General features: G+C 37.7%; 1 protein-coding gene across 1 annotated transcript in view; it reads right to left on the reverse strand.

The window, feature by feature from the left end:
• Nucleotides 1–19,078, reverse strand: part of LOC122802006 — a 216,607-nt gene extending 197,529 nt beyond the window's left edge. Inside the window, exon 1 of the mRNA XM_044071753.1 lies at nt 18,773–19,078. Within this exon, the coding sequence (XP_043927688.1) occupies nt 18,773–19,001 (229 nt within the window). The 5' untranslated portion in view covers nt 19,002–19,078. The remainder of the gene's footprint in view (nt 1–18,772) is intronic.
• Nucleotides 19,079–26,820: the final 7,742 nt, after the last annotated feature.

Here is a 26,820-nt window from a genome sequence, read left to right on the forward strand (position 1 = left end):
GGTACTTTTGCAGGAGGCTCTCCCACTGCTCTTCCCAATATGTGGGCCTTACCCCTCAATTATTGACTGCCAGTTCTAAGACTGAATTCACTAGGAGGAAGGGGACAGTACATTATCCTTCCTCTGAGTTAGTGCAGCTTTGGAGTTAGCAGGTTAAGTACTCAAAGCTTTGGGGAAAAGCCCCCCACATTTGGAATGTAAAATAGCAGTGTCTCTGAAAAAAGAAAACAAGGAATGATTATTTGTGTGTTACTATTGCTACACTATATTAATAGTAAGCTGGGAGATGGCACATTGTGGACAGGAATTTAAGTAATGGAATGTTCATTTGTCAGTATTCCAAATCGCATCCTTCTAATACATATTTAGTGAACACTGTTCAGCACCTTTTATGTCAGGCAATGCATCCTACAACACATTCATCACTTCAGTGAAGGCAAAGAACTAGGTTACAGCCTCCACGTGACATTAATGTCACACAGTTTGTGTACATAAACATACGTTGATATATATCAGAAACCTCATAGACAATATCCACGCATAACAACATGTCTTGTCCTCCTCTGCAACGAAGGCAAACCCAAAATGACCCAGCTGTCTAAAAGACTGAGGTAAGAGTCCATAAAATTTTTAAAGGAGCCCATAGACAAGTCAGCTTCAATTCAATGCCAATAAACAGAGATTCTCAGAGGTACACTAGGACAGAACACCAAGCATTCCAATCTATGCATGTTTTTCAGTAGTACAGTTTTATTTATTTATTTATTTATTTATATACTGGGATGCTTCATATAGGTGAGTAAGACCTTTTTCAGTAGAAGGCTTGGAAGAAAAGCTCCACAATGAAAAAAAATGCACAATAATGAAAATCATTTACGGGATTAAAAATACAGATGGTAACAACACCTTACAAGGTACAGAAGAAAGACCTACAATGGAGATTCACAGCCACAATAATACTGGAATAATATAATTGTAGTAATACAGGAAAGTTGTGGGTCACAGATTTATTCTAGAAATTTATTCTTAAAGCTGGCCATTTCTTCAACAAAATTAAATAAATCCAATTATTCTGCAGGAATCATTTGCTAAAATATAGGAATACAACCAGCTGGGGATACCAGACATAGGTGATCTGGCAATTAGTGCAGAGGACTATGGTTCTTAGCTGTTAATGAATGGCTTCCTGTGGACCTGGGTTTGATTTCTTCACTCACCAACTCCCTTACATAGACAGTAATCCTAAGATGTGTTTAAAAACGGATGTGTGGATCACTGTTCTGTCCCCCTTAACAAATAAAATAAGAAGTTCTTTTATTAATCAGGTAAGGGAACTGATTAATATGGTCCCTTTTCAGCCACAACCCAGGCTATAAGGACTAAGGTTAATGCAATAAGTATGGAAACTTTAAAGTAAGTAATCAACTAGCAATTTCGGGGAGGTGAGAAGAAGAAATTGAATTACCCAGAAAAAAAACTACAGGGATGCAGAAAGAACATGCAAACACCACACAAGAATGGAGGATGGAAGGAAAAGGACAGACTGGATGGGTAATTATTTTTTTCTACCATCAGACAAATGCTACAAATGCTATAAATGTAATTGTAATATAGTTTCATTCTTCCAGTGATCCCAGGCTCTAAAACATTTAAAGGCAAGATGTTCTAAGCTTAGAAGTACATCAGCATTTGCATCTGAGGTTCTTTGTCAGAGAGTAAGAAGAAAACTTAATGCTCAGCAAAGTCTGAAGAGAAGAGCATTTGGTTAGGAAGCCCACATGCTGTTATCCTGCTTTTGTGCTGGACATTTGAATTGTGTGTGGTGCTACTGAGGGATTGTGGTCAAATGTATTCTCAGTTTATCCTATTGATGGGTTTCTGTTTGGTATATTTCTCTGTTTTTATAATTAGTCTAATTAATAATAAGTAATTATAATTAATTGCTTTTATGTATATATTATGTATATGTTACTATATTTACTATCTGTTTCTGCTTCTGTACTAATTAATGTTTATATTGTTTTCTGTATCTTGTTGGAGCTTTTCTCCCCGGGCCTCCACTGAAAATGGTCTCTTTTAGACTCAGTGGACTTATCCTGGTAAACAAATGCAATAAATAAATAAATAAATTAATAGTCTAGCCCACCCACATATTTTCTCTCATTCTATTTAGTTTTACTTGTCATATGCAACTTGTGCATGAGTTTGTGGCTTGTTTTTGTCAATAGTTTGTGCTATACTGTCTGACAACAGGTTTGTGTGAATATGGTGTAACTATGTATCAGGGCACCTAACATATCTTAAATAACTATACACATTAATACAAATATGTTCCAGTGTATATGGGTATGTACTGTAGTCCATACAAAGTAGATCCATTCACCTATCCATCCACAACTCTTTTTCAATTTTTTTCTGCAAATGTGGACAGGTGTGACTTCAAAAGTTACAATCATTTAGAGCCAGGGTTTACACCACCGGGTGACTTGCCCTGTCGTGGTCCCTACATACACAGCTAATAATAAACATAAATAGTTCCATTGTAAATTAAATGATATTTTATCCCTGACTTCTGAAACAGGTTGATCCAGACAGCATTTTATTACTTTTGCAACATAGCTTGTTAATTTCAATGGAATAATATAGCTACACTATTAGCTATTCATGCTAATAGTCACTAGGGAGACAGGTGCATATGAGACTTTTTAAATACAAACAATATTATTTTTTTAAACTAGAAACATCTTTATTAAATTATCATTTATGACATAGACAGTCATACATTTATATAAATGAAAACAAACCATAGTGACATATTTTAGTTGCAAATATTATACATCACTTATAATCTATCTAGTTATTGTAATTCAAACATTATGAAGCTTATTCAAACCCTGCCTTCCTTTAAAACTCATTCCTCCTCCAAAACATTATTCAGCATGTATTGTTTCCATAATTCTCATTTTTTCCGATGTAATTTGTTCCTGTCCTTTTTTAAAGGTCACATTTCTAGTTGTTTTATCTCTGTTTTATATATGTGTATATATATATATATATATATATATATATATATATATATATATGTTCACTACTTCTGCTACAGTTGGTTTAGACTTTAATTTACAATCTGCAGTAATTTTTTTTGGCAGCCACCATAACTAGACTCAGCAAGGTCTTTTTTATGTCTAGGCAATTCCAATTCTGTATCATAGCTTGAAAAAATAATTTCCTTAGACCAATTTGCTCATGCAGTATTTCTGACAGAATAGTTTGCAGGGAAGTTTTAAAGTTTGCCAACTCATTACACTTTCAAAAATATGCTCCCAATTACCTCTTTCTTCCCCATCACACCTCCACATTTGCTATCTACCTGAGGAAATATTTTTTAGAGTCTACTTTGGGTATAAAATACTTATGTAAACACTTCAAGGCAAAGATCCTAAATCTTCTTGACTTTGTTGCATATTTGAGAGAAATACATATATTCCCCATTGTTCATTTGTAAATTGTTTATCCAATCTTTCTTCCTAATCCTTTCTACCCTCCTCTGATTGATTCATATAGTTCTCATGCAATACTTTATATGTTGTACTAATTATCCCTGAAGATCCACAATTTCTTTCTATTTGTCTGTACTCTGATATGAATTCTTGATAGGGAAGGCAATCTCTAGCAGTCCAAATAAATTATTGGCCTCTTCCTATTCTATTACCTTTCTCTCTCTGATTATTTGTTTTGAATATCTTGGCTTTTTTTTCCAGTTTTCTCCAGTACATTCCAAGTCACTCTTGCCTATTGTCTGTATCCCTAATTGTAGTCATTATTATCAGCAGAATCTCCTTTTTTCATTCCCATATTGGCTTAGATCATAGAATACTTTCTGCTACTTTATGAATATAAGATTCTATATTGTTATTGTTATTCTCCTTAAGGACCTGCAGCCAAAGTCCAAGTCACACCTTGTTTCTTAAGCTTCCCCTGTTTCATCATCATCCCTTTCCACTTTGAATGATAGCTTTCTGCTTGTGCTATGTATGGGAACCTTAACAGTGTAGCTCTGAAATGCCCCTTTAGATCAGATAATTCCAAATCACCTTGTTCTATTGGAAAGATCAGCTTATCCCACTTGACTCTTGAAATCTTCCCCACCCAGATAAAATCATGCTCTGGTTGATAAAAACATGCCTGACTTGTGTATAAATCTAAGGGGACTATAAACATTTTGAACGCTTACATCTTGCTGCCTATGTCCATAAAATAGATCTTCCAGTGTCTCAGTTTTTGTATTATCTTTTGTTTAGTCTCTTCCCACATATCCTTAGCTACCATATCAGAATCCTTTTTAATCCATACTCCTGAGTACTTCTGTGATGCCCGTGCCCTGGCCCAGCAATCAAGGAGCCTCAATACTCACCACTAACACCAGAGAGGGCATCTCATATATGAGGAAACGATAACAAATACACACAGTAAAGTGAAATTTCCCTTAAGAACACACAGAGATCACAGTCAGTCCAACGCTGGTCGCTCCCTTGCTCTCCAGGTTCCCAATAAGACTCCCCACTGGCACAGCTATAGGGTCCATTTCTTAGCCTAGCTGGGCAAACTAAAATCTCCAGCACCCTCTCTGTCCAACCAGTGCTTCGTGTCCCTGCTCAAGTAGCTAACACACACATACTTGGAGATAAGTCTATACAACCACACAGACACTCCTGGGGAAGGCTGGCACAGGCTCTCCAGCTGTGCCCCTTTACCCAGACTATACAGTAGTACCACTTGCCACCACCCAGCTAATATTTATCAGCTACTCAAAGGCCCTTAAAAGGGTGTCCAGTTATTACTGTGCAATATTATTATCCAATTGCTAAGTGTGACTAAACAGTCAAGACTTATTTGGAGTGACTTGGACAGTAAACTCTATAAATATGCAATATACTCTAGAGCTTAAATTGTCTCTACACAAAACAGCCACAGTTGAAAGGCTTTGAAATATTTAATAATAAATAATAAAAACATAAGATAATACTTCTTACTACACAGTGCTAGTCAAGAGTTCAGAGATCACAGAGAAATAATTAAAATAATTCAGTAGTACAGTTCTGACATCACAGAAAAACACTTAGTCTAATCTTTCTAGTTTCTAGCTTTTTCTAAAAGAAAACAAAAGTCTAAGATAACTTACATATGACAACTGGCAGTGCTGTGAGTTGGATGGTCAAGACAAAAATGTGTAATGCCTTCTGATTCTCTCTGTTTAAATTGCTATTTTCAGTCCTGATTCCCATTATATCATTTTTTACACTTTCCTGGTGTTCCCAGAATAAAGATACTACATTCTTGTTATCTTGCACCTGCAGGAAACTACAGCCATAAAAATACATTTGCATCTTTAAATCTAGCAATCTAACTCTTGGTTAAAACAATAGAAAGAGTGTGCTAGCCCAGACGGAATGACTCCTAATCTTTTACTTCAAAGGACAGACATAAAGTAATTTTAACTTCAAAGGACAGACATGAAATGCTTGCCTTAGCTTTTTTTACAGCAGAGGGTACTGTTGCTACATTGTGTTAGGGTCAACATTTCACAACATATTCTTTCATTTAAGAAAGGCTCATCCAGACTCTGCTACACTTTGCTGTGAAGGAAAGGTTAGTTTGCTGTTATTTTTTGTATTTCTGTATTGCCTTTCTATATTTTGAATACTGTAGTTTGTTTTCTTTACCTTGTGTTTTGCTTGCATTCTGTTTAACAGCATATTAAAACTTCAAAAGAGACCACAGCTCTCTCTGTTCTGAGTCAGGCAGAAATAAGAACTGATTAATTAAGGACTCATTCATAAGACAGAAAAGGTCACTTAAGGTTAATCACTTGTTAACAGAGGGGGTGGAGCTAGGAACTAAAATTTCTATTTAAGGAGTAAACTAAAACATTTCAGAGCTTTACCAGAAAGGATCATCCAGACTCTGCTACACTTTGCTGTGAAGGAAAGGTTAGTTTGCTGTTATTTTTGTATTACTGTATTGCCTTTCTATATTTTGAATACTGTAGTTTGTTTTCTTTACCTTGTGTTTTGCTTGCATTCTGTTTAACAGCATATTAAAACTTCAAAAGAGACCACAGCTCTCTCTGTTCTGAGTCAGGCAGAATTACCACTGTCTTTCTAGTTGCCCTTATGTTAATCTGACCATATATCTCATTTCTCTCTACTTTCACTGGCTTATGTAATCACAAAACCATCACTTTTGAAATCCCACCTTCAATTATTTAAATTTATTGGCCATCCTACAGTATTTCATAGTACCAAAATACAAAAGTAACCACCCCTTTCAGTCCATCTTGCTGTTTTAAAAATAGTAACTCTCCACTAAACCTTAACTTTTTAAACAGGTAAAACTCAAGTTACCTACTTTCATATCTAACTTCTCTAGTGCACACTGCAGAGTGCATTCTTTTCAATCTTACCTTTAAGCATCCCTGTTACTAGCACTTTCTCTAATACCTAAAGATCATCTCTACTTGACTCCAAGTAGACTTTTCTCTATCTGTTAAACCTAGCAATTGCTCCTACAGTACTTATTACCTTGATACGGCACTCTTATAGATAGCACCCCAAAAGGCAAACCCCATTTCTATCTCTTTTAAAGTTTTTTGTCTAGTCCTTCTAGCATGTTGAGGGATCAGTTGCTAGTGTCCTCTCCTGCTCAGCTGGTGAACCTGGGAATATTGAGGCAATGTTACAATTGCCTCATGTACACAGACAACCCTCTCCTCCTCCCACAAAACACAAATACATGAGAGATGCAACTATCCAAACTGGAGGCTGAGCTCTCTCAACATAGGACTGGCAAGACCAGTCAGGAGGAGAAGGTTACCACACACACTATAGACCCAGTCTCACATAGTACCATCACAACCTCAAATCATACACATAAACACACAAAGACATACTCGGCTCTGATCAAAAATCTACCAAAACAGCAGAGGCCACCAAAGCAGACACCCAAACAACCACCACCTCAGAACACAACACCTGCAACACATAGACCTCACAGTCAGAGTGTCAAACAGTCACAGCCCTTAAGGCCAAACACAATGCCAGACACACTAGTCATTGGTGACTCCATAGTCAGACACACTGCACCAGACTGAGTAAGGAGAAGGTCACAGTAAGCTGCCTGTCGCACTCAGGTCTCTCAACAGCAGGTACAAATATGACTCAGTCATTGTCCACGCTGGTGTGACTACATGAAAAGAGACATTGAGGAGCTCTCTGATTATGTAGCCCAGGCAGGTATGACCCTGACCTTGAGCAGTATCCTACCTTCACCAAGAATGATGCCACAATACAGAGATAAGATGATCAGCTTTAACAATTGGCTTAAACTCTGGTGTCATTCAAAGGGGATCCAATGTCTGTCTGCCTGGGATGACATGCTGGACAAGCGGGACAGCTTGCACCTGTCACCCTGGGATTCGGATATTGGCAAAGGCTCTTGCCACCCCCATAGTGCCTTTTTAGGCAAGGCTCAAATTCTAAACCTACCACCCTAGAACACAAAAAGGAAAAACTAAGGGTAATGCTGCTCAATGCCAGAAGTCTAAATCTCAAAATGCAGGCCCTTCTCAGTATGGAGAACATTGATGTCTGTGCAGTGACAGAAACCTGGTTCAAGGCTCCTGAGAGCACCCCAGCACTATCAGGTTTTACCTCTTATCATGCCCCAAACCCCAAATCGGACAATACCAAGAAAGGAGGGGGTATCCATATTCATCAAAGACACCCACACCTCAAGACTGGTGGCAACGACGATGCATCGGAGACCATCCAGGTGCAATTAACCATAGGCAAGACTGCTCTGCAAATTGTAGCATGTTACAGGCCACCCTCACAAACTCAGGAACCTCACATGGCCTTCCTGAAAACACTAGAGGGATAAATGTATCACCAAACACCATCATACTAGGTGACTTCAATTACCCTAATATAGACTGGGAACACTACTCAAGCCCAAACACCCTAGCCCAAAAGTTCCTGGAATTCATAAACTCAAATGCCATGGAACAACTAGTCACCATCCCCACAAGAGGAGAAAACATACTTGATCTCATCATCATGAACATGGGAGCACAATGTTCAACACCGAAGTATACCCCTCACTGGTGAGATCAGATCACAAACTAATCTCACTGGAGGTCCTCATCCCACCCCACCTGAAATAAAAAAGACCACAGTAAAGAACTCTTCACACTTCTAAAGACTAGTGTGGTCTCCTTTAAGGCCCCGAGCCGACGGAAAACAGTACTCAAGCCGCTGAATCACTTACAAATGCCTTCTACCAGCACCTGCAGGACTGCATGGATAAGGCAATCCCAAGCAAAACAAAGACCTCTGGTGGACCCCAGCCATAAACAAACTCTACAACAAAAGGAGGAAGCTACTACAAGATAGAGCAAAATCCTTAAAAGGTAAGACACCCTTGATCACTATAAGTAAAAACTAAGAGCTCTCATAAAATCATCCAAAGCAAATTTTGAGAGAAAATAGCTAAAGACTCAAAAGACAATCATAAGGCCTTCTTTAGCTATGTTAGAAACCTGGGAGGAAACTCCCAGATATGCTCAGAACTAGTTCAAAATGATGTGAAGATTACTGATCCTACAGACATTGCCAACATACTGGCTGACAGGTTCAGTGCAAACTTCTCCCCTCCCCAAAGGAGAGATATCTATACCTGCAGCCCCCAAACATCTCCAACGCCCAAGTGAGAACTGCTCTCTCCAAAGCAAAAACACAGCATCCATGGGACCTGATGGTGTCCCCGGCTGTGTGCTCCACGAACTCAACGAGGAATTAAACCCACAGCTAGGACAGCTGTTTAATCATAGTCTTACCTCTGGATACGTGCCCAGGAGGGCGGCACTGCAACTGTGGTCCCACTTCACAAAGGCGGTGCCTCCACCGACCCTGGAAATTACCGCCCATTAGCTTGACAAGCCTTATCTGCAAAGCCATGGAGAGGATCATAATGGACCTCATAAATAAAGACATAGGGAATTTGCAGACTTTGGATCCATCCCAGTTTGGCTTTGTCAAAGGCAGATCATGCCTTCTAAACTTGGTTGACTTTTTCAAACAGTCACCAAAGCCATTGATGAGAAAAGGCAGTCCATACAGCCTACCTCAATCTGGCGAAGGCCTTTGATACAATACCCCACTCGGGTATCATTGAAAAACTCATCAGCTTAAATGTTAACCCATACATCACAAGATGGGTTGCAAACTGGCTGAGTGACAGAACCCACAGGGTCAGAGTTGCTGGCGCCATGTCAGACTCAAAGCCTGTCACAAGTGGTGTACCACAGGGCTCAGTCCTGGGCCCACTCTTGTTTGGCATCTACTTTTCCGAGGTAGAAGCAAACACAGGAGGGTTATGGCTGACAAAGTTTGCAGATGACTGCAAACTGGGCGCCATAGTAGAAAACACATCTGACACAGATATCCTTCAGAAGGGTCTCACAGAAACGGATAACTGGTGCCAGAGCCATGGCCTAAAGTTAAATGCCAAAAATGCATAGTCATAAAAACAAGGTTACCCCTAGCTACCAAATAGGTGGCAATCCACTGAGTACAGAAGAAGTTATCAGGGACCTGGGGACCCAGGTTGATAGTAGTCTGTCATTCGACACCCATGTAGCTAAAGTAGTTAGGAAGACCTTCTACATTGCCCACCTTATCATGAAGGGATTCTCATCTAGATCAAGGGAGGTCATAGTCTCCCTATACTCATCACTCATCAGACCAATGATTGAGTACAATGCCCCATTCGGAATGTATCTGACCCGACACTTGCAGCAGCTGGAGAGGCCACAAAGTTCCTCACCAAAAGGATAAAGGGTCTCAAACATCTGTCCTATGCTGCCCGACTGAAAGAACTCCAGCTCTATTCAGTCGCCACCGCTTGCTCAGAGGTGACCTTTGCCTAACATACAAGGCCATGTCAAACCCAGATTTGATGAATATGCTTCACCTCAAAAATCTAGATCCGTCAGAGCCACAAGGGCGGAGACTTAAACCTCGACACGGCTATTAATAGGACGTGCTGGAGGGATAGATTCATCACCCAAAGACTCCTATGCTGTGGAATAAAATCCCGGTATATGTGAGGCAGAGCACTGGCCTTGTTCAAGAGAAATCTTGACCAATGGATGGGAGATCGCAGATATACCCCAGGGATTACCTCAGTGTCACTGCTCAACAGAGGCACAGCAAAATAATGGGTATAGTTCCCCATACTAAACACACAAAACTATGGGCTAGGCTTGTAAATGCCCTCGGGCAGATAGCCTAGTATGAACCTATGAACCTATGAACCTAAAACAAGCCTGTATTTCAGCATTCATATTTACAAATGACAGGATTATGTACCAAATTCTATTTGACTAGGTTGGCAGCCTTCACAACTTCATTTTATCATGCCCCCATAAATATGAGTATTGCTAAACCAATTCTTGTGTGGATACATAGTTTACATCTATTGGCCTTTGTTTTATCTTCATGGATTTTGTATCCCGAAAAGACTTGAAACTGTCTAAAAACGTTCCACAACCCTGAAATGCCCTTTTTGGTTTTATCAGGTATAAAATAATATCATCTTCAAATAAAGCCAGCTTTTCTTGACTACCATATCAATTATATCCTTGAATTTCTGAGTCCCTTATTTTCTTTGCCAGTGGTTCTGAATATAATGTAAATAACAAAGGGGAAAGGGGACACTCCTGCCTGGTTTCTCTGTTTAAATAGAACTTATCAGAGAGGAATGCACAAACTTTAATTTTTTCCTCTGATCCCTCATATATTCTCCTAATCGGCATTATAATTTTATCAGGGGAATGCAAATACTTCCATTGCAGTCCTCATAAAATCCCAGCTTACTCTGTTGAATGCTTTCTTTGTATCAAGACCAATCAACAACAGGGGTATTTTCTTACATTCTGCTTCACCCTGGATCATCATTTTTTTCTATTAATGTATCAAATGTCACCTCCCCTCTACAAAACCACATTGATCCATATCTATAAATTTCAGCATCACCTTTGCCATTCTTTTAGCCATTATAGACATAAACACTTTATTGGGCATATATAATACTTGACTTGATGGGTCTTTACTATCTTTAGGTATTATAGCCATCACCATGTTCTCCCAAAATGTTGGTGATTTTCCTCATTTTAAAATACTATTAAACAAAACCTTCCAGATCTTTATTGGTTTCTTTTCTCCTGGCTTCCAAACCTCCATAGAAATATCATCTATTCCTGGGGGCTTTCCTGTAGATTGATTATACATCATCATTTTAACTCATCTTCTCCTATCCTGTTAGTAATTGAGCTTCATCTACCTCTAACCTTGGCATATTTAATTCTTCCATAAACATTTTCATTTGTAACTTTTCTTGATTTTTCATATTTGTCTTCTTTATACAGATTTTCATAAAATTTCGGAAATATTTCTAATACCTGTACAGGATGTCTGGTTATCTTCCTTGTTATAGGTTCTCTAAGCTTGGTGACAACCATTTCTACTTTCTGTTGCCTGAGTCATTGTGCTAAAAGGTTTTGTGCTTTGGAGTTATCAGAAAGAGTTGCTTAACAGCTGTCTTTCTAAAGTTATGCATATTATAGAGGTAATCCCTTATTTCTGTTTAGCATTTAGCAATTGCTCCTCTTCTTCCCATTCTGCAATACTTTAACCTTTGTGAGTCCCTTTAAATAATTCATGTTACTTCTTAACCAGATCTCTTTCTTTTATTTCACCCTATTTTTAAACTCCACTTTAATTTTATCCCCCTCCTAGCTTTATTTCCTTAAGAAATTTCAAACTTTCCTAATAATTCCAGAATAATTTCCACTACCCATTCCTTAACTTCCTCTCTTTTAACAGATAGGTAGGAAAGTGCCAGTGTCTCATTTTTATTTCATTACCCTGCATTTTTATTTTCGTTATTATTGGCACATGATCTGAAATAGTTATTGGATGCTTATCAAAACTTTCAATTAAATGCACATGTTCCTGTGAAATATAGTTTCTGTCTAGCCAAGCCCAGTTTTTGTACCTTGGGGAATAATATGTAAGTTCACTCTGAAGTGCTACTACTGAATTCACATCTTCCATACCAAATATTTTCATAAATTTCTTCAAGAATCTACATCTTTTGTTATATTTCCCTTCTGGGCCCCCAGATATATCCTTACTGCTGCAAATCAAATTCCAGTCTCCACCTATAAGTAGTATTCCTTGCAGAAAGCTGATTATTTATCCTTGATCTTTCTTAAGCTCCATTATAGCAGTTTTAGGTGGAATATAAATACATGCCAGTCATGCCTAATTGCAGCTTTTCTGTTACATGCATATACTAATGTTTAGCAGGTTGATCTTTTATACAGTTGTTTCATGTCACATCCATTTGAACCTATGTCATATCTTATAAAACATTTTGTTTTAGTGAAACTCCTAAAACTAAAAAAAAATACACCTCCAGAACACTCCTAAATAGTATTAACTTAATACTAACACACAGATCTATGTACATCAAGTATTAAAGATTAATCCTTCTGATAGGAACAACTGTCCAAGACTGACAGCCAAAGTCACAGGCTTGAACTAATTTGTAATGACGGTTATCCATGCATAGTATAGCTGTGTTTCGACTTCTACTAAGTACTGTCTGTTCTGTCTTATCTTTATTCTTGTCTCAAATTAGAAAAAAACACTTGAAGGTTTCAAAAAGCATGATCTCTTAGCCATTGAAAGAAAGAAGCATTTTGTTTTTATTGCATTCATAGATGAGAACCAACTAAACAGTTGTGGCTACTACAAGCACTAATTTACTTGCTAGAGGAAACCTTTTTATTGTATTCAGTGTTTCTTTTTATTTATTTGTTTCTCCTTAAAATGTGTTACTAGATCAAGTGAAGGTCCCCTGGGCAAGTGTAAGAAAAAGCATATTGTTTTTTTTTTTTTTTTTTTTTTTGTATCATGCTATTTTGTCCAGGCTTTTCTTCTCTTTTTACATTGCAGTGCATGCATATCTTAAAACTGAACAACGAGAATGAAAGAAAGAAGGAAAAAAAAACAGGGACACTTGTTTACTTAATATTCATATTACACTTGGAAATAACTGAAAAAAATTTACTTTATAGCATGCAGATTATGTTATGCATTATAAAATTACTACTGTTAAGAAAAGCATTTTGTTTTACTTACAGTTAACTCTTTTCTTCCTGCTCCCCTCTTCTAAATGCTCTTCCAAAGTTTAATGACATAAAGTAGGGCATATGCTTTGGAATACCCTACAAGTTTAATAAAGAATAAAGAATTGCAATATTTTCAGGTTTTCTTGTTATGTCATGTTTCACAAATATAATTAATGCTTTGTAATCCCACATTTATTTGTCAGTTTCTGAGTTGCTGTTTTTTTACTACTGATTTCCATCTCCCATATCCAGTCTCTGCTTCATTTCCAATGTACTTCTGGTTCTTCCAGTCAACTCTTGTACTTTTTTCTGTTTTCAAACATTTTCCTTTGGAACTTTGGAAAAGGTTTCACTGGGATAGTCACTTTATTACCAAAAGAACAAGAATCAGAACCCCCTTCTTGGTTGATATCTCCCTTTTTGTTGAACAAATTATTGTATTTCCTCCTTAGCATGTTCTGCATAAAAAAATTATTTTGACCCTTCAGGAAAGAATATTCTGAAAATAGTGATTACAGTAGCTTGAATCTCATGCCTGTTTCTCAATATTCCCTGAGTACTGGAATACATTTACTCCTCTTCTGCCTGGTGTACAGTGAATAATCATTTCCTACAAATACTGTACTGTCCCCACTTTTAGTACTTTATCCTTCTGCCACAGTTTTGTCAGAATCATCTCTTCCTTCTGGTAGGATTGCATCTTTATTATTAAAGGTCAAGCAATTTGCCTTTTCAATTAACACCTCTTGTTGTGGGATACCATTACAGTTGCTTTGTTTTTGCTTTCATAAAATTAATACAGTCTGTTCCTCCCAGCTTCTCTGGTACAACAGAAAATCTCAGGTTTTTCCTATATGCTGTGTCTTCTAATTATATTATTTTGTGAAACATCTCTTCTTGTGCAGTCTCATATTCGGCCAGTCTTTTTTTCATTTCAACCTCTGATTTTTTTGCAGTTTTATCACATCATCTGACTATCTGTTTAAAGTTTCTTCCATTTTTTCTAGCCATTTTTTATTTGAGTTGATATACTCCATCAGCGTTTCATTGACTTATTTATTTCCTCCAGGTTACTGGAAGTCATGCCTTGCAGCAAAGCTGAAACTTGCACTGTTGTTTTACTGAACAGCTGCAGAATTATTCTCAGTCAGTGTTTTCTCCTCATCTTTTCCTGATTGATTTCTTTCAGTTTCTCTAAATTTCATTTTGCTGGCATCCAGGCAGTGCACTTACTAGCCAGTTATTGAAGTTTACCCCCAAAAATGAGTTCACTGGCTTTGTCTTCTGAGTTACTGCTTTCACACTGGGAGAGATGAAATTAAGCTGTTACTCAATGTGCAGCCATCTTGGAAGTCCAACAGAGTGAATTCTTTATATCCACAGACATCCTGCATACCCAGTAAGTATAATCACAAATATCTGATTGTGATATACAATGGCCATACTAACATATTTGCACAGCCACAGTACAGTATTCCAACTTCCTTTATACAAATCCACACTAGTCCTGCAAACCTAGATTTATGACTGATCTGAGTAAATGACAACAGGGACAGTCACTTTCATCAACAAACAGAACCATACACAATAATTGTAGCCATTGGCAGACTACATATACCTCATATGCATGACTGTGATATAAAATACTGGCCACAGTACTGTATTTTATTTTTTTCACACAGACACTAACTACAGTTAACTAGTCCAACTTGTTTTACACAAATATACATCATTTATGTACACCCAGACTACTGACTGCTTAATCTGAACAAATGGCAGCAGAGTCAATAACTGCAATAAGAAGATAGACTTTGTATCCATGAATTATAGTCACTTTCTTAAGTGTGTACACATCAGATGTCTGATTTTATAACATAATAACCACTGTAATGCATTTCAGCTTTATTTCATACAAACAGTAGCTACAGTAAAGTATTCCAACTTGATTCTTATAAATATGTATTAATCCTACAAAGCCAGAATAATGACTTAACTTGAACAAATGGTAGTCACTGCCATCCACAGACAGTCTCTGCACCTAGCAAGTATAGCTACTACCTTAACTGTGCATATCTCTGATATCAGACTGTAATAAAAATAACAGCTACTGTAATATGTTTCAGCTTTGTTTCCCAATAACAATAGCCACAGTAACGTCTTCTGACTTGATTCACACATACTTTAGTCATGTAAAGCCATAATGTTAATGACTGCCCAACTTCAACAAATGACAGCAGGGTCAGTCAGACTTAATTGACTAAGGACCACTGTTCCCAGCATTATAACTACTTTGTTGATCATGTACACCTTAGATATCACAATGTAAGAGAATAAAAATAAGTGGCCCCAGGAATTTCTCAATTCCTTCCACACACACAGTATTTTGTGCCCATTAATTACAGCCGCTTATATGACTGTATACATCTCAACTGTCTGATAGTAATCAAATGAATTAATATCAAATGAATTAATAATTGCATAAATAGGCACAGTAATACATTTTTCTTGCTGCTGTCAGAACCATGTATCACAAGTCACTGCAATCCCCCACACAAAGGCAAATATGACCATCAGTTACAGCTACTTGTACAGCTACAGACACCTCAGATGTCTGCCTGTTATCAAATAAATGAATACATATCTAAAGAATGACCAAGGAATGTATTTCAGTTCACTATTGTCAGAAGCATACTGCAACTCACACTCACACACACACACACACACACACACACGCACACACACACACACACACACACACACACACACTCACACACACACACCTAAAATAAAAGTGCTATCACAGACTAGTGGTAGAGGTGTACATGGTAATATTAAAAACAAATATGCAAATACATTCTTTAATTAAAAAGTACATTTGCTCCTTAGTTGCCTGAGACATCCTAAATCAATAGGAAATGGCTCCTTGTGCTTCATACAGTAGTCCAGTCAACCACTACTGAAGTGGCATTTCTACTGCTCTCAAAATGCACCTTTTTTTCCCTTTTGCATACCTCTCAATCTCTTAACACAAGGAATCTGGAACGAAGCCTAAAATAATAGGGGGACAAAGGCCCAAAAATAGGGACAGATTTTGAATATTACTCTTATTAGCTTAGCTTAGAAATTTGCTAGAATATCAGATTTTATGTTAGTTTGCATTCTCTGAAGGACATGAAGTTTGAAACTCAAATGTCTGTTATTATTTAGTGATTTCAGTTCTGAGTCATTTTCCTGAAAACCGCAATTTTTATGAGGAATGGACTAAAATTATGATGCAAACATCTGTACATTCTGCAAAAATCTGGACAGTTGAGAGGTATTTCCATTTGTAGAAGATCCAAAAACACCCAAGGGGGAGAAGTTGGCATAATGGTTAAGATGCTTACCTTAGAAACACAAGGTGCAGGGTTTGATTCTCACATGAGGTGATTGGCTAGGCTTAAAATGGCCCATGAGGGCAGTTAGTCTAGTAGTAATCTACGAAATATATGAAATCTGTGCCATGTAAGCTCTTTTTTCCCCCTTTTTTCTTGTTTTTCTTCTCTTTTACTTTTCTTTACAGCAGCATGCATTAAATTAAGATCCCCAAAATGGTAAAGTCAGTTTTTTAAAAATGAAAATAAGTGATAATTAAATTAAAATAAACAGGAAGTGATTTCAGTTTTAATTTCACTGGTGAGATGCCTTCCAGTAGCTAGTACAATGAGCAGCAGTTGTATATAAGTAATTGTTGACAACTGTACTCAACTAGTCAACTACAACCTGTTGATCAGTTACCATCAAACAATACAAGAACTGAACAGTACATAATCATCAGGCTGCACACACCGATACTAGTGTAAAATGCATAAAGATGGCACAGGTAAATGTATATCAGTAATAGCTAAAAGAAGAACACTTAACAAACCTAATCAGCACATGGCACCTACTTCCAACCGTGTAGACAGCCACAAGTATTCCACAGATTTCTGATAACATGCTACACAATACAAATAAATCTAAGCATTATTATTATGTACTGCAATGTATGAAAATAACACACACCATCCAAATATAAACTCCATGCCTTCTATTTAAGACAGATTCCCTAACAAACCACAAAATGGTCATTGTTTCTTACACAACAGTAAATAATTTTTATAACTAAAAAATGTTATCTTTCAAAATGCTAATGTCTTACCTTCCCTGTGGAGGCCACCATTGAAGCATGCATTTATTTGGGGAGCTCTGAACCACACAGCCCCCCCCTGCAAAGAGGCTTCACACTCACGCTGCCCTATTTATCTATACACACTCCACAGTTGCATACTTATAACTACAGCACAATAACCTACATTGCTGTACTGTAGTCGTCCTGAACAAATTAAATTGCAATAAAGATAAAATAAAGACAAAGTTAACAAAGTGGATACTATATAAACATGTAAAACAAATGTGTGTGTGTGTGTGTGTGTGTGTGTGTGTGTGTGTGTGTGTGTGTGTGTGTCAGTTCATGATAAACATTAAACAATCTGATAAATATAATTGTATGGTGCACCTAGTTTGCTCAAGACATAATTTGTTCTGAATTTATATTGAATGCATTTTATTGATTATTTATTTTACAATGTGCAGTCTTTGTTAAATATTTTCATAAATGTGAAATTAAATGAAAGGAGTTTAGAAAGTACAGTATTCAGTTTGCAATTTATCTTTTTATTAAAAAGATAAGACACTACTTATAGGTTCATAGGTAAGTACTAGGTTAGCTACTGTTGCAGGCCATTCATTTCCATTCAAAAGGTAAGAATCAAACCGTGTACTTTGTGTTTCTGAAGTAAACAATTGAAGTACTATTTCATCCCTCACACCCAACCCCCAATCTGCCACTATGCAACTCTCTACTAATCTGTTTCATCCATAAACTGAGCAATAGTCTGTTAATACTTAAAACAGAAATTATTTTAGCGTTTCCTATGAAATACTTTTAACTGTGAATCTTACTATAGCAATGTTCTTGCTTTCTGTGCATCAGTAAGCTCTTCAGCATTCTTGTAGTATCTGTGGTCTAACGGCAGACAATGGTCACTCTATTCATACAAATTTATTAGTCAGCTTTTTAGACTGTCTCTCCAAACATACTGTCTATTTTAAGGCATGTAGTACTTTTATCCAGATCCATTTCCCCAGGTTGTTTAGCATTCAACATTCTTTCACACTCAACTTATTAAAAAAGTATGTGCATGCATATGTGTGTGTGTGTGTGTGTGTGTGTGTGTGTGTGTGTGTGTGTGTGTGTGTGTGTGTGTGTGTGTGTGTGTGTTTGTGTATGTTTGTGTGTCTGTATGAGTGTATTACTATAGCTATACCTCAGTAATGATTATAAATGCTTTTGTCTACTTTTATTTCAGATGCTCAGTTTAACAACTACCTAAACACATATTAGGTATGGTTTGATGTACAGACTATCTAAGCACTGGTGATTAGGTAAAGTATGCATTTTGGCTACAACAAAGAATACAATAGCTAATTCCTTACCTGTAACCATTTCAAACAACAAAAGAGCTGTGCAAATGCTTTGCAGCTGAATAATTTTGCAGACGTTCATGTTATCCATTTGTTGCTTTGGCTTTACTGCACCTCTTAAGATACATTTTGTGCGCTGTATTCTTAACCTATTGCACAACATTACCCTTTGTTCTTCCTGTGTAGGTAGTAGCGAATTACTTTGCAGCATGTGAGTTCTGTAGCTCTCAGCAATTGCCATGTACTACAGAATTAAGAACAAAGTCAGTCATTTCAGCCTACTAGGAAAAAAATAGACAATGCATACAAACAGATGAGGCTGAACACATGCAAAGATGAAAAAAAGGCAGTTATTGGTGTCTGAAAACAAAACTTGACATTTGAAAACACGGATTGGTTTCAAGTCAAGGGTATCTTACTGAAGCACTGTTATGAGAAATGTGCAGACAAGACTTCCCTAATAAATTATAGTATATGCACCATCATGTCATGAAAGGCAGCTACTTGTTTTGATTTATTTATGTAAATATTTTATTTTATTTATCTATGTATTTATTTATATTTGGTGAGCACGGTAGAGTTTTGCTCTACATAGACCTTTTGAAGATTGAGTCCCGGATACTAGGAACAGTATTTGATTTAGTGACTCAGTCAGAGAGACACAGTAGGAATTGGAGGCAGAGGGAATCAAACCCTGAATGACAGGAAACAGTTCATTAAAAGGTCAGTGCTAGTCCGTGTCTACCAAGACTAACATTTAAGTTTTTTTGCATTGCTCCTTTTATAAAGATAGAGGATACATATGGAGTACTGGATGATGTAGATGTTTCTCTCAACACCACTGATTTGTGTGTATGTTGTGTATTTAACATGCAGAATCCAAAACTGTATCCCAAAAGTATAAAGCTATTCTTTTTTCAAATATTCTAACCCTGGATCAATTTTAGGTTTCTAATTGTGCTGATATAAATACATTGATAGTATGTAATTATACATGGCTTCTATTTTTTTTTTTTGACTAACAACTCAGCATCATTTTTGATAAATTATCTGTCATGTGGCAGACAGATGATTTTTTTGATAGGGCTCACAACAAGTGTGGGCAGAAATTATGGGTCTTGAGTGCTTAAAAACAACATTTAAATAAAACAAAACAAAAAAAAAAAAAAACAATTTCATGTGGTGTTTTACCAATATAACATTTTGTCAAGTGCACCCTGCAGTCTCTGTTGTGAGGCTGTGTCCCCTCACCTTGATATTTAACATACTTCAAAATAGGGGAACACTCTAAGGTGCTGCACCATCAGACTTAGTATATATATTCCCCCATTTGCACTTGAAGTTATGCTGTTCCAAAGGTCAGAATTACATCCTCAGTAATTCAACAGGCACACTCATGAAGGGCACACTACAGCTTAGTCATATACTTTTTAGACAAAAATGTTTATGAAAATTTTATAAGAAAATACCATTTCACTGGATGAATAAACCTTTTTGTAAAATAAAGGGTCATTCTTCACTCAATTATTTTTAAGTCTTAAGTTTAATGAATGCAGAATGGTTTACTACCCTTTTGCAAAATGAGCTTCGCCTGCTGCTCAGAGTTTTATCACTGTATAGAAGAATTTTCATCTTCCACACGTAGTCGCAGAGTTCACAGAAGAACAGTTTCCTTGGGTGACCATTTGAAGGAGTATGCAGTGGTAAACCTTACACTGCAAGTGGTATTATGAATGTCTCATTGTTATCTGAAGCCTTTTGGTCACCTGTGACTATAGCTATCTGAATGATATGTGAATATACAAAACATTGGTGATTTCTTATACAGAGCTACAGTATGCTCTGCCGCATATAAAGTCGCTTTAGTCACTTATAAAACAGGACATCTGTAACTCTCACTGACTGTAAATACAGCAGATACTAGCAGACTGCATACCTCTCAACCTCTTAGTGCAAAAAAACCTGGACAAAGCCTAAAATAGTGTGTGTGTGTGTGTGTGTGTGTGGAAGGGGGGGGGTGAGTTGGAACAAAAGTCCAAAATCTGGACAAATTTTAAATATTGCTCTTATAAACTTTAAAAAAGTTGCTAGAAGACAAAAGTTTTGTTAGAATGTATATTCTGAAGAATATAAAATCTGAAAGTCAACTATATGGTCTTATTCACTGAATTCAGTCCTCCATAATTTTCCAGAAAATCACAAATTTTATGGGGAATGGACCAAAAAGATGAGGCAGAAATTTGGACAATGTGCAAAAATCTGGACAGTTGAGAGGTATGCCATATATATCTATATCTATAGCTATATATCTGTATCTATATCTATATCTACAGAATTCTAAGCAGCATAAACACCAAGGTTTTTGTAAAAACAATGGCTATAATTAACTAAATGTAAAGTAGGATAACTTTGCTATTGACAGGGTTAAAATGTAGTGACACATGAAATAAAACAGCAGTTCACTTTTCAGTAAAGGACACAGTTCAGTTCATTTGCTACTTTAGCAGCACTGGTGTGTTCAATGCAAAACATTAAGTTTCAGGGCAGGTGGTTGTAAATGCAGCCTCCAGTTAAAACACTGCTTAAGAAATAAGAAGTCCTTCACAACAGTACCTGAACTAAATAATTCAAAATCCCTTATCACCAGGACTTTCACTGATGAAAAATAATATTTTACCAGCAACTCTCTTGTTAGGCAATTCAAATTCTCAGTTACCAGCTCTTCTCAATATTCCAAACAGACTCTTGTCTCAGAGCCAACTGCTTTGGCCTTGTTTTATCTCTCATAGGTTCATAGGTTTATACTAGGCTATCCGCCCTAAGGCATTTATAAGCCTAGCCAGTTTATTATTGGCTTCGCCACCCTTATATGAAAAAAAAAAAAACCCATTAGTTTGTTGTGTTGTTGTCCAGCAGTGACACAGAGATGATGATCCGGTAAACCTACCCACTCTCCATCATCCACCACAGGTCTTCTCTTGAACAGAGCCAGCGCTCTGCTCTGCCTCACATGGATTTTTTTTTTATTTCACAGGGGGGGGAGTCTCTGTCTCTATCCCATCCCCCCCTCCTATTTATATCCGTGCTAAGGTTTAAGTCACTTGCTCTAGTGGTTTTGGTGGATTTGGATTTTTTGAGGTGGAGCATGTCCATTAATTCCTTTTACTAATGTACTTCTGATTCCTCTGGACTCTTGTTTCAAACCACTCCTGCTACACTGAATCTGTCTTGGTCATAGGATCATAGGAGGTTACAGGACTAATGACCCCAGGACCCTTACAAGCCTAGCCAAGTTCAACCCATATTTCCAAAGGTGTCTGGTTCAAGCAGACACTAAAATCAACACCCATTGCACCTGTCCAAGTGGGACCTAGGTGGAACTCCTGGGATGAATTTCTGGTTACCCATCCAGTCATCCAAATTGCGCTTAAATAGAGCCAATGAGGGGCTTTGTTTAACATGAATAGGAAGCTCGTTCCAAAGGTGGGGCAACCTCTGTGAGAGAAATCTGTCTCTCCAGCAACTTCTGTTGATGTCACATACCAGGTTAAGGTCTTATGAGTGAGTGACCCATGTGCTATTTGACTTGCGGACGTGCAGCATTTCCATCAAACCTGGGTCAGGGATTGCTCTATATGCAAGGCACAGATTGCCTCTGAGCAGTCTGTATAACATAGGGTAAAGTGATAATGATTTCAGTCTGACCACATAAGACAGATCTTGAAGACCCTGAAATTTCTTCGTAAGGAACCTTTGTGGTCTTTCCAGTTGCTGAAGGTGTTTGGAAAGGAACACACCAAAGGAAGCATTGTACTCTATTATTTGCCTGATGAGGGAAGAGTACAGGGGAGTTATAACATTTTTTTTTCTGAAGGAAATGCCCTTACTTATAAGATGGGTAATATAAAATGCCCTTCTTACCACTGTGGAGACATGGTGATTGAAGTTAAGGTTGCTATCAACCTATGTGCCCAGATCTCTCACCATTGACTGTGTGCTTAGGGTATTGCTATTGATGTGGTACTTTGCAGGAGCATCACCTTTGCTGAATGGGATGATAATGCATTTTTTTGCATTACGTTTAAGATCATGAGTTTGGCACCAGTCAGTAGTCTGCATAAGATTTTCTTGCAGGATGTTAACATCACTAGGGGTTTCAATGATTGTTCCCAGTTTGCAGTCATCAGCAAACTTTGTCAGCCACAGTCCTTTAGTTTTAGTCTACACTGCAGAGAAGTAGATTCTGAAGAGTAAGGGTCCTAGAACTGATCCCTGTGGAACACTTCTGGTTATGGGTCTGCTGGAGGAGATGGAGTCCCCTATTTTGACCGTATGAGTTCTATCAGTGAGCCAATTTGCAACCCACCTGACAATATATGGGTTGATACCCATCTGGGTGAGTTTATTAATGTGAGTTTATTAATGATGCCTGAGTGGGGGATTGTGTCAAAGGCCTTGGCTAAGTCTAGGTAGGTCGTATGCACAGATTTGCCCTTGTCTAGGGCTTTAGTTACTGTCTCAAAAATGTCCACCAATTTTACAGGAATGATCTCCCCTTGACAAAGCCAGACTGGGTGGGGTTGAGCATTTAGAGATTTCCTATCTCTTTGTTAATAATGTCCATGAAGATTTGTTCCATGGCCTTGCAAATAAGGCTGGTCAGGCTAATGGGTCTATATTTCCCGAGTCTGTGGATGCACCCTCTTTGTGCAAAGGAATGATGGTAGATGTTTTTCATTCCATTTGGATGAAGCCTGTGCTTAGGCTGTGATTGAAAAGTGTGCTCAATGGTTATGCTAATTCCTGTTTTAACCCATGCAGAACACAGCCTGGGATGCTGTCTGGTCTCATAGAGGCTGCGTTTTTGGCCATGGAGAGGGCATTTAAGACCTGCTCCTCATAGATACTAGGTGGGGGGAGAGGTGTTTGGGATGCTTTGGGGTATATGTGGCAGGGACAGGGGAAGGAAGTTTTCACTGAACCTGTTAGCCAGCAAGTTTGCTATATGCATAGGTAAATACTGTCAATCCATGCCATTAGTGCAGTAACTGTGGGATACACATTTTTGCTCTTCTATCTAGACACACACACACACACACACACACACACACACACACACACACACACACACACACACACACACTTGACTGCAATGAGAACAGACCCCTACCTATACAAGTACACAGAGTATCGAACACAGTATGTTAGCAAGAGCCATGGTACAAGTCTAAAAAAGGCACAGGTGTATAGCTGACTTCGGGATGCTTTGAGGTATATGTGGCAGGGACAAGTGAGGGAAGTTTTCACTGAACCTGTTAGCCAGCAAGTTTGCTATATGCATAGGTAAATACTGTCAATCCATGCCATTGGAGCAATAATTGTGGCCTGGGCTGCAGGTATCCTATTTTAAAGGGATCGGTCCCTTTTTACTTCCTTGTTGTACAGTATCTCAAACAATACTTTAATCATCCATCCTAATACCAAATTTATTTCTGTTTCCAGTGCTGGATCTCTTAAAATCCCCATTTGTACTTAAATTGCATAGTTACCAGGCATTCTTCCTTGGAACCACACATTATAGGGTACAACTCTGCTTGAACCCAGTGGCTTTGGATCCTGAGAAAGCCTATGGGCCCCAGACAGACTGTCCTTCTAGTGGCGTTGACTGTGGACAAGTTGAAATGCCATGGCCCACCTGCAGAGCTTGACTTTTGCCTTTGTTCTGCTGTTGTCATTGTAGAGGGGTATGATCTGTAACAAGGGTGAATTCCCTCCTACTCAACAGATGACAATGTACTGACTCTAAGGCCCACTTAATTGCCAGGTATTTTCTCTTTCTCTATTATGCAGTTTCTGATTTCAGGTTTAGTCATTGTTCTGCTTAGACAGTGTATTGGTAGATTGGATTTTCTGTTTTTATTTTTGGTGTCAGCACTGCTCTCAACAGAACTTCTGAAGCATATTCTAAACAATGAATGGTTTTAAAGAAGTCAAAGCGACACCAAAACTCTGCTTAAGTCTTTGAATAACTTGCGCATCTGAACCATTTAAGAGGCTTCACTTTGGCTAGTTTTATGAGGGAAAAGGCTATAGAAGCAAACTGGGGAATTAATTTCTTATAGTACCACACAAGACTTACAACAGCTCTTAATTGCCTTTTTCTCAGGCGGACTGATTATGTCTTCATATCTGCTACCTTTTCTCTTTTGGGGTTTAATAAACCCTTTCTGAACTGTGTATTCAGGGTATCTTATCTCCGTAATTCCCAGTTTGCACTTCTGAATATTGACAGCATGCCTGGTCTGACCTAGAGAATCCAATACTGCTTAGAGTTTGGAAGAAGTGAATGACCTGGCCAAGTGGATGAATAAAGGAGGTAAACTGCAGGGCAAGACAAACAGAGAAGAGATGCAACATATCCACTGTATAAACATCTTAAAGTCCAAGAAGAAGGCACCCGTGTGGTATGTACAGTATCTGAGGTCAGGGAACCATGAGCAAGAAAAGGGGATGGTATCCACTCAAAGTTGTGGTGCATGATACTCCTTCAAACCATAGAAAAAAGAAATGTAAGAGCTCCTTCTGAGGAGCAAAGATATCTTTTTTGAGTTGCCAGGAATGACAACTATTATTAAACACCACAAGAAAACAGTTCCACAAGGAAAAGTTAATCTAAGATTCCTAAACTGAAAGTATTAGAGCAATAGCTGGCTCCCATTTTCACTTTGTTCTGTGCCTTTCCTCAACATAAATCTTGGGGTCCCTTTAAACCAGTCTACCAGACCATCAGTTTGGGGTGATAATTTGATGTTCTCAGCTCTTTTACCTGAAAGCTTTGGCATATGTGCCATATGATTTTAGAATAAAAGCTGTAATTTGGTCTGTTAGGCTCTTTTTCAGTACCTCTACTCAGGAAAGCAATATCAGTTCCTTTGGATTAGAATTCCTGCGTTGGATAGTCTTGGAAAGCCTGATAGCATCATTCAGCACTAAATTCTGTCATGAAAGGAGGTACTGCCACACTAGCTATCTGGAATTTTGTAAATGGTTATGTGTCATTTGTGAATATGAGCATGATTCATATGCTTGTGTTAGAAATGTATTTGAACTGTATTTTATATAAGATGGTTTGGATAGACGTGTGCTGAAGAGGTACTGTATTTTACAAAGTGCTGTTTAAAAATGGATCCACAGCATTCCCTGCTGGAAGGGAACAGAAATGTACATAAAATATATGCATTCAGTTACAATAGTGTAACAGTGGAAACTGGAACACATAAGGCTAACTTCAGAAAAATAGCTGAAATTAAATTACTTTATGGCAGCAAGAAGACATTGTCTAAAACTAGGGAACTTTCTGGATTGTCTTGTAAGTGTTTTATTGTTTTATGATTTCCAGCAAGTATCAATATTTGAGGAAAAGCCCTTGAGTATGTATTTTCACAGGTAAACACTAAATGCTACCAGCTGCATCAATGGTTGTTTTCACCTGGGATACAGTCAGATGACAAGAAATTATGTCATTCTGCAAGCTATCCCAGCAGTAATATTTGAGATATTAATTTGGGAAGTCTCTTAGTGAGAGACAGTATTCTGTATTTGTCTTTGACCTGATAACATCAAAATCCACTCACCACATCTGCCTTGTTTGCTCTGAGGTAAGTGTACTAGGGTACACTATAATTATTTTAGATATAGTCAGGAATATAGCAAAGCTTAGCTTAGGTATTTTCTTTCTTTATTTGAGACTGTCCTGCAATGTTGTTTTAAATATTTCCCATGATTTTGAACTCTGGTATCACTATACATATATATTCAGTATTGTCTTGTTCTTTTATTATTCGTTATTACATATATTTAAACCTTTCATTGTGGCTGATCTGTATAGACATAATTAAGCTCTTAGAATACTTGCATATTTATTTGGTGACACTGTGTAGGCCACTCCTAATACCCTTGTTCTTGGTCAAACTACCATTTGTATTGATAGTAACATTACACAGTAAGATTGGACACCCTTTGTTAAGGGCCTTAAAGTAGCTGATTATGAGGTGGCTGGT

Source organism: Protopterus annectens, chromosome 5.part0 (genome assembly GCF_019279795.1).
Source record: "Protopterus annectens isolate FY-2018-M chromosome 5.part0, PAN1.0, whole genome shotgun sequence".
NCBI lineage: Eukaryota > Metazoa > Chordata > Ceratodontiformes > Protopteridae > Protopterus > Protopterus annectens.